Source organism: Cynara cardunculus, assembly GCF_001531365.2.
Source record: "Cynara cardunculus var. scolymus isolate 2C chromosome LG 11, CcrdV1, whole genome shotgun sequence".
Lineage (NCBI taxonomy): Eukaryota > Viridiplantae > Streptophyta > Magnoliopsida > Asterales > Asteraceae > Cynara > Cynara cardunculus.
In genome coordinates, this window is record NC_037538.1 from 5,744,982 (window position 1) to 5,754,650 (window position 9,669).

The window sequence follows — 9,669 nt, forward strand, 5'->3', positions numbered from 1 at the left end:
TGTTGTTTTCTTGAAGTATCGTTGTCTCTGAATGAATTACAAAACAAGTTCTTCAGCGATCACTGAACAAGCTCAGTGTATGATCGCTGGAACTGAGATTACAGATACAGAAATACATCGAAAGGAAAAAGGGATTATCATCAAATCAYTGAGAGAGAGGATCAACAAATTTAAATATCATTGTTAAAAAGTTATAACATTAATACCCACATAGTTGAATTGAAAGGTTTTTTTTGAAAAAGTTAAAAAAAAAACTCAACAAACTTTGTCATTTTGAATAGTTTAGTTTTTAAACTGTTTTATTAAATAATAAAATCATTTAAATTTTTTTATTTGAATGATTGAGTCCCGTGACTATTTTTTTTAATAAAAACTATTAAGTTTCATATTTTAAATGATTAAGACCCTGTTTTTTTAAACAAATAAGACATCAAACTTTTATTAGTCGGTTTAATGTAACATTTTTTTGGGAAAAGAATGTCGGTAAACAATTTTTTAAAATGCGATGATTTATTTATTAGAAAAATGTTTAGAGACTTAATCAATCAAGATGAAAAATTTTAATGATTTTTTTTCAAAAATGGAAAGTTTAATGATTTTTTCATTTAAAAAAACAATTTAGGAACTTAATCATTCAAAATGAGAAAATTTAATTGTTTTTTCATTTAAAAAATAATTTATGGACTAAACCACTTAAAATAAAAAAGTTTGTTGGGTTTTTTTTTAAAACTTTTTCTCTAATAATAACAAGTATGAACATATCATTAATATATAATAATAATCTATACTATATTATAACTAATTAACAAAAACTCTCAACAACAATTTTTATGCATGAAGTACTATTCAATGATGCATTTCACTTAAAATTCAAGATTATAAATAAATTGTGCATAAGTATAACTTATTGAATTTTTTTTTATTAACTTGGATATCTAACCCGCTATACGAGCCGACTAATCCTAGGACGACCACTTGCTTTGCAGATAGCCCGAAGTCACCGTATATAGAATAAACATAACATATAGGATAAACATCTCATTTTAAATATAAAAAATCTATAGGTATAATTAGAATAATTGTTGAGTTATAACAAAAATATTTAATTATTATATTTATAAGAATTCTATTATTAAATCAAAAATTAAAGAAAAAATGAATTAAAGAAATACACAAAAAAAAAAAAATTAAATAGTTACTTTGACTAATATAAATATACTTTTTTCAATCTTTTATGATACATTCATATTTATATTTTATTATTAAAATAATATATTGTCGTTTTCTTAAAACCTCATAAAATTGTATTATAATATCGATTGGGACAAAAAAACATTTAAAATCAAAATGCATCTCGTTACATTATACGAGTACTCTTTTTAATAATATATAATATGTTTGAAGTGTATACACAGATTTATATATATATATATATATATATATATATGCACACATGTGTGTGTATAATATATCGTATTATGTATATTAATACATAAAACAATAACGATAATAATAGAATATATTATGTTATCTATATTTATATTAGGACAAAATGCACAAAATAGCAATCTACTTTCATAAATTTCTTTATTATAGCATTGTACTTTCAGTTTTTCTTATTACAGCAATGTACTTTCAAACTATTTTTTATTAGGACATTGTACTTTGAAAAATTTACCCATTATAGCATTAGGYAACCTTTTGTTTTAAATTTACCCATTATACTAGGTTTCCATGCCACCTCATTGTCCACGTAGGCTGTCCACATGTACTATAATGATGTGACTTTTTTACTACATCATTGTACTTTCAAAATTATTTTATTATAGCATCTACTAGTTCTTATTAAACACTGTATTTTTAAATTTAATATTTAGATATTTTACATGTTATTTAATAAATGTATTAAATGAATTTAAAAAAATTCTAAATTATTCATTAATATACCAATATCAATAAAACTAGTAGAACACAACTTATCTCGCTAACATTTTTAAAATATGTGTTTTTTGAAAAAAGAAAAATAAGAATTGTTCATTTTTTTACCAAAAAAATATTATCTTTTAAATAATATATTATATTTGTTCAAAAACTTTTTACTTGACGTATAAATATATTAAATTAATTAAACTTTTTGAATTATTTATTAATATAACAATATTAAAAAAATATAGATAACAATTTATTTCGTTAATATTTTAAAGAGAACTTTAAAAGATATGTATTTATTTGAACAACATAAAATAGGAAAAGTTACATTTTCTACAAACAAAATATATCTCGAAAATGATGTTTCATATTTATTTAATAAATATTTTACTTCAAAAATATTTAATTTGAATGCAACTTAATAAGAAAAAGTATTAAAAATTAATTCTTTTTTTAGATCATAGCAATGAAAAATGAAAATCACTAATAATAATTTGAAATAAATTTTAATTTTAATTTTAGTTAAGTCATCAAAATGATGTGGCATCCACATCACCTCATTAAAGCCACACAAGCAAAAAATTCAAAGGGTTAACCGGTTTAAAAGGTAACAAGTTACTCATTGCTATTATGGGTAGATTTTTTAAAGTACATTGTTGTAATAAATAAAAACAAAAGTAGAATGCTATAATAAGAAATTTTATGAAAGTAAGTTGCTATTTCATGCATTTAACCCTTTATATTACCTTATAAACCAGATTTATCAAAAGTCTTAATAACAATTTTTAATGCATAAAGTACTATACATTTATGCACAAAGTCTTAAAAGTCTTAAAAACAACTTATAATGCATTAAGTATTATCACTTTATGCATTCAGCCTTAAAATCCCTTAATATACAATTAAAATAACATATAGTATAAGTTACCAATGCACATTATTACTTTTTTTTTCTTTATGTTTCAAAGATACTTTTGACATTTTTCACTTATGTCTTCACTCTCTCATACCTCTATGTCTTCTCCCCATCCCCCAATATGATATTCAAATTTCAAACTGATATTCATCATGAGTTATTAAAAGTTCTCTCATTCATCTCTCATTCAATTGCTATAGAAACTCTCGGTCTCGATCTCTTGATTATTTGTTCTTGGTGTAAATTGAATACATTTGTGGAGTCGTTTAAATATGTTGGATTTTAAATATTTTAGATTTTAAACTGTCATACAATTTTTTCCATTGATAGACTGTAATTGGAACTATAACTATTATTTATTCAAATTGTATTAATATGTAAAGACCAAATGTAACTTATATTATCGTTAAATCTTCTTTAATAAAACTAGTGAAACTTCAAAATTATTAAAATTCATGACTCTCACCGTATTATGTGGGTAAAGAGGTAGTTTAATTGATTTTAATATCTTATATTATCAAAACAATTAACAACCGGACATTATCAGTCCCCTAATTTAAACATAGAAGAGCACACGTACCCTCGGTCCGAATAATACAGTGAACACACGTAAACCCTCACCAATCTCACTTCCTTCTACATTTTCCCGCCTCCTACTCCTACTCCTACTCCTACTCCCACTCTCACTTGATCCATCGATAATGGCGGAAAAGAGAAAACGCCGACGAGCAGACTCCGATTCCGACGACGAATCTGTTCGTCTTCCCTTTAAAAATCGCTTGAAGCCAGATGCCGCCATCCTATCCATACTCAAAACCCTAACTGAAGCCACCAAATCAGCCTCAACTTCTAAAACCCTAACCCTCTCCGACCTCGATCTATCATCCACCTGCCGTGAAGTCACCGACCTGGCTTTATCCTCCGTCCAAACTGAGATCCAAACATTAGCCATATCCCTTGCCAAATCAATCCTCGCCGGCAACGGATTCTCCTTCTCCGTCCCCTCACGCGCCGCCACCAACCAACTATACGTCCCTGAGCTGGATCGCATTGTTCTCAAGGATAAATCCTCCATCCGCCCCTACGCCTCTGTATCTACCGTCCGTAAAACCACCATTACAACCCGTATCCTCTCGCTCATCCACCAACTTTCCCTAAAAAATATCCATGTCACGAAACGTGACCTATTCTATACTGATGTCAAGCTTTTTCAAGACCAGACCCAATCCGATGCCGTTTTGGATGATGTTTCTTGTATTTTAGGCTGCACCAGGTCTTCACTGAATGTTGTTGCAGCTGAAAAGGGGGTGGTTGTAGGCAGACTTATTTTCAGTGACAATGGCGATATGATTGATTGTACGAAAATGGGAATTGGAGGGAAAGCGATTCCTCCAAATATAGACAGAGTTGGTGATATGCAAAGTGATGCATTGTTCATACTCTTAGTTGAAAAAGATGCTGCTTATATGCGATTAGCTGAGGACCGATTTTACAATCGATTTCCCTGCATTATCGTGACAGCAAAAGGGCAACCTGATGTTGCTACCAGGTTGTTCTTGAGGAAGATGAAGATGGAGCTGAAATTACCTGTGTTGGCTCTTGTAGACAGCGACCCTTATGGTTTGAAGATCCTGTCTGTATATGGCTGTGGATCAAAGAACATGTCTTATGATAGTGCAAATTTGACTACACCGGATATAAAGTGGTTGGGGATTAGGCCTAGTGACTTGGACAAGTATAAGATACCAGAACAGTGTAGGTTGGCTATGACTGAGCAGGATATTAAGACTGGTAAGGATTTGTTGGAGGAAGATTTCGTGAAGAAGAATCCTGGCTGGGTTGAGGAGTTGAACCTAATGGTGAAGACAAAGCAGAAAGCGGAAATTCAGGCATTGAGCACATTTGGTTTTCAGTATCTATCAGAGGTATACCTGCCGCTGAAGTTGCAGCAGCAAGATTGGCTATAGTGATGGTTAGCCACCTCTTTGTTTTCAGTGTAGCGCATCTGTTGTTAAAGTTTAATACTATGTCTTGAACATATGAAAACAATCAAGTTTTTACCTGTTTCTTGTTATGAGAATTGAGATGATATAAGTTATATTCCCGCATTTGTAAGCTAGAGCAACAGAAGTGCAAGTAGCTATCCAGAATTTACTGCTATATTGGTGTAAATTAAGGTGACTACTAAATAGAACTCATTTATGTTATTGATTGTCTTAGGTGTTGTAGAATTTTGGTAGTAACATGGATCATAATGTGCTTCATTTCTTGTGTTTTGTGTACAATGAAGGACACTGTGCAAAGAAAAACTGACTTCTAATTATGTCGGCATGAGATATGATCTTCTATTGTCTTTTGATTTCCTTTCATAACCAACGCTACTAGGATCTATTTGTCACCTTCAACCTCTGTGATACTAATTGTTTTTTTTCTGGCAGGAGAAGCTTACTATGTGCCAGCCCTTGTCTTTTTATAGCAGCTGAGCTGATTTGTTGGATTCCCAAGATGATCAATAAGTTGTCTTTTATCTGTTCTCTTGTAGCCAGAAAATTATTGATCATTAAAATATGAAATCAAGTGTCATAAGTTATATTGCCTCGGTCCCAAAAAGCATCCCCTTCGCTATTTATCTTTGTCTCACTGAAAGCGATAACATCAAGATTTTGTTATGAGCATGTTTGCATTCTGACAACTCACTAGTATCAACAAAAATTTACTTGATTATCTGTAGGGATTAGGGAGCCTAGACATCATTGATCATATGAAGCATGATTATAAGTTTGTACTTTTGGGCTAAACTATCCTTCATATTTGTTTCTAAGGAAGTTTTTTCTTGTAATTCTATGTGTTAGAGAATATATAAAGCAAATTGAACATATCCTACATGACATGGGGTGTAGATTCTGTAGGTAAAGAGATAAGGCTCAATAGTAACTCTTGGCACCATATACAAGGTCTTCTTTTTATCATACACAAGTTAGAAGAGCAAAGGCTTTTATGGGTATCCTTTAAGAGAAAATCTAAACAGCCCTAGACCTAGACCGTAGTCTCTTTTACACACTAGATAGATATCATATTCATGGAATACAATTCACTTTCCCGGGCTCCGCCTACTGCTTGGGAGCTTATGGTTTCATGTTCTATTTCACTCCCCGATGGGGGTTCTATCATTCTCTAATCATTAGTTACTCTATTATAGTTAAATTTATGTTGTTTGTATTATTCTTGCTAACCTTCTAAATCTGTGCATTGCCCTTTTGTGATGTGCTGTAACTTTTCATGAAGCATGTCTGCCAGGTGTTACTTGGCCTTGTGACCGGTGGCTGTGCTGTATTAACTCCTTGCACCATTCCTCTTACCTGCTCGGCTGCTCCTTGAGATGGTAATCACTGTTGTACCTACAAAATAATTTCTTTATTTCAATAAACCAATATGTCTGTATACTTCTTTTTTGCCACTCATATGCAGTAGTTATGGCTTTCGCGATGAAACTAAATCTAGCTAAATCTAGAACTTAGCATGAGATCGTCGACTATTGAACTACCCCTTACGATTTCAAATTGGCACTTGCAAATAGAGCCAAGTAACACCTGGTGCATTATACACGTCCTGTTGTATGGTTGAGCTTTGTTGCACTTGATGGTTCACGAGTAATGTTGTTTCCTGAATCAAATTTTTTTATGGATTTATGAAAAGCTGAAGGATGCCTTTAGCTGTATGAACCCAAGTTGAAAAAAAGGACATTTAGGTACAACACAAAATAGAGAGCCAAGTGGCTATTTTCTTGAGAACCATTTCTAGACATGAAACTGGAAAGAAGGAAGTTCAATGGTTTTCAGCATCTTGTTTCTGAGGGATGATATAGTTCCAATATGTTGCTTTACTTTACTGTTCTCTAAGTTTTCTTAGTTTTGATATATTTTTCATTTCTTTATTCACAAAGAGCCTTCTAAGGCTGTTTACCAAGCGCTGACCCGGTAAATGCTTAGTGGGTGAGCATTTGCAAGGACCAAGAATCTTACCCAATCCATTTTGAGGGAGAAAACTCTTACTCGGTTAGCACTTATCGGGTAAGGGACGCTTACCAACAATCCATTTTGATGGCTGAGAATGATAAATAAGATGCTCTTTTGGTGTCGCATGGTTTTTTTTACCCTCTGACTGCTTCAGGATAGGATAATTTCTAAACGTGAGAAATGAGATTCAAGTACGAACCCAGAATTCATAGTTGTCATCATAGTTGGTTGTGTTTGATACCTTTTCGTCTCTGCAAACAACGAATGTTTTGGAAATGTGCTAACTTATGGTGTCTATAACTGTATGCATCATACTGTATATGCCCTCTATGCTTGCATAATGGAAATGTGCTAACTTTTATCAAACTTGTTTACAGTGCTGCTGTACATCACAGGGCCAGGCCAATGGGGGCCATTCTACTTGAAACATCTTCAACTATGCAAATGACTATTTACCTATTGCTTCTTTAAGGTAGAGTCAATATCTGTCTACATCATATCCTCGGACCCTATCTTTTTGTGAGATTTATTGGTTCTGTTTGGTCCCATCAACCATACTTTAAAACGTCTTGCATTGCGCAAGTGTTGTACTTAAATCCAGCCATTGATCTTCATCATGCAAGTTTTGTTCAAAAAAGGGGGGCTGTTAGCTGTTCGAACCCCTTCTCGAAACCCCTAAGACCATGTTTCTTGCTTTTTGAATTTGTTTCGTTTAACGCTAGCTTTTTGAAAAACTAATTCATGTCCTGTATTTGTTATAATCGAGTAATTTTTAGTATGTTTTTTTATATCGTTTTATATTATAAAGTTTTTAAGTTGGTTTTTACCAAACATGACTAATTTATCAACAATATTGCGAAACATAGCTTAAAGGAATGCCAAACGCTCCCAGTTGTCTTATCTAAGGTTGTGTTTCTGAGTCTTCTACTCTCATTTCACGAAGGAAAGGGAAAGGACTTTCTAAATGATTTAGTTGGTGGGTAATTTTTTGGACATTCCAAAACCTGTTAAATAATTTCTTGAACTTTCTAAAACCTGTTAAATAATTTCTTGAACTTTCTAAAACTTGTTAGATACATTCTTATGAGTTATAAAATTGGTTAATATGGTAAAATAATAGAAAATTTTTGGAAAAAAAACCAATAAACTTCTATATTTTAAATGGTTAAGTTTATAAACATTTTTTGAACAAAAATTTACTTGCATCTATAAAATGAAATAAATATATCAAAAAAATATTTACGTTTAAAAAAGATTATTGATGAAATTTATTTTAATTAAAAATAAAAAAATTCTGTTAGTGATTTTTCAAATTAAAAAAAATAAAATAAAAATTAAAAATGATTACTAATTAAATTTATTTTAATTAAAAATAAAATATATTCCGTTGATGATTGTTCAAATTAAAAAATAAAAAATAATTTGATTAAATTACTGACGGCTTAATGATAAAATTTAACTAAATATATGACTATTTAAAATTCGTCGCTAGTTTTCATTGATATAAATGTATTGATTATTTATATCTAATTGATGGCTAACTTGATCACCGTTAGACGTTCTAACACAGTAACATATGAATAATTGTGAAAGATCGTGCTTGAATTTTATTGATTATATTTTTTCACTGACGAATTTTAATTAGTTATGTATTTAGTTAAATTTTATCGTAAATTCGTCAGTAATTTAATCAAAATTTTTTCTTTTTATTAATTTAAAAAATTACCAACGGAATATATTTTATTTTTAATTAAAATAAATTTAATCAGTGATTTTTTTAAAATCCTTTTCTATTTCTTTTTTAATTTAAAAAAATCACATAAAGAATATATCTTATTTTTAATTGAAATAAATTTAATCAATAATCCTTTTTATATTCTTTTTTATTTTTTTAATTTAAAAAATCACTAACATAATATATTTTATTTTTAATTAAAATAAATTTTATTAGTAATTTTTTTTAAATGTAAGTATTTTTTTATTTCATTCTATAAATATAAGTACATTTTTTGTTCAAAAAATATTTAAAGACTTAATCATTCAAAATATGAAAGTCCATTAGCTTTTTTCAGACTTTTTCCATTATTTTACCAAATTAAACAGTTGTATAGGTCATAAGAATGTATCAAACATGTTTTAAAAAAATCCAATGAGTTATATAACATATTTTAGAATGTCTAAAGACTTATTTGTTCCAATAAATCATCTAAGCATTTAATCATTCCAAACCACCAAAATCTATTGGGTTTTTTAGACTTTTCCCTAAAATAAATAACATTTTTTCCTTTCTCCTATTCAAAAACACGAAATTTTGTTTCATCTTTTATCTTTCCGTCTCTCACAATAACACAGATAAAAAAATCTCATCCATTTCTTTTCATATCCCTTTATTTTCCCTTTCCCCCTTAAATTCAAGAACACATTAATGCTTAGGATTATTTTATAAGAGATATATATATATATATATATATATCTATACTATATTATAAAGCATTTGGCTAAAACTCTTAAAAACTCTTAAACTCTTAAAGCTCTTAAACTCACTCATCCCTAAACGATTTCATCCCTATCCGATTTCATCCCATAACTGAATTCGTGTAACTAACTGCAGATAAACACAATCCAATACAGGATAAACATATCATTTTAAATATAAAAAATCTAAAATATAATTAGGATAATCATTGAGTTTCAACAAAATACTTAATTATTATCTTTAAAAATGTTATATTATTTAACCAAAAATAAATTATTTCATTATTAAACTTAAATTAAATTAAAAAAAAATAATCTATACTATATTATAAA

The 9,669-nt window shown here is 29.5% G+C and overlaps 1 protein-coding gene across 1 annotated transcript; it reads left to right on the plus strand.

The window, feature by feature from the left end:
• Positions 1-3,546: 3,546 nt before the first annotated feature.
• LOC112521834 (DNA topoisomerase 6 subunit A) lies at positions 3,547-5,474 on the plus strand. The gene is made up of 2 exons (XM_025130823.1): positions 3,547-4,817; positions 5,284-5,474. The coding sequence occupies exon 1, from the start codon at positions 3,547-3,549 to the stop codon at positions 4,810-4,812; it is 1,266 nt and encodes a 421-aa protein (XP_024986591.1). The 3' UTR covers positions 4,813-4,817; positions 5,284-5,474.
• The last annotated feature ends 4,195 nt before the right edge of the window (positions 5,475-9,669 follow it).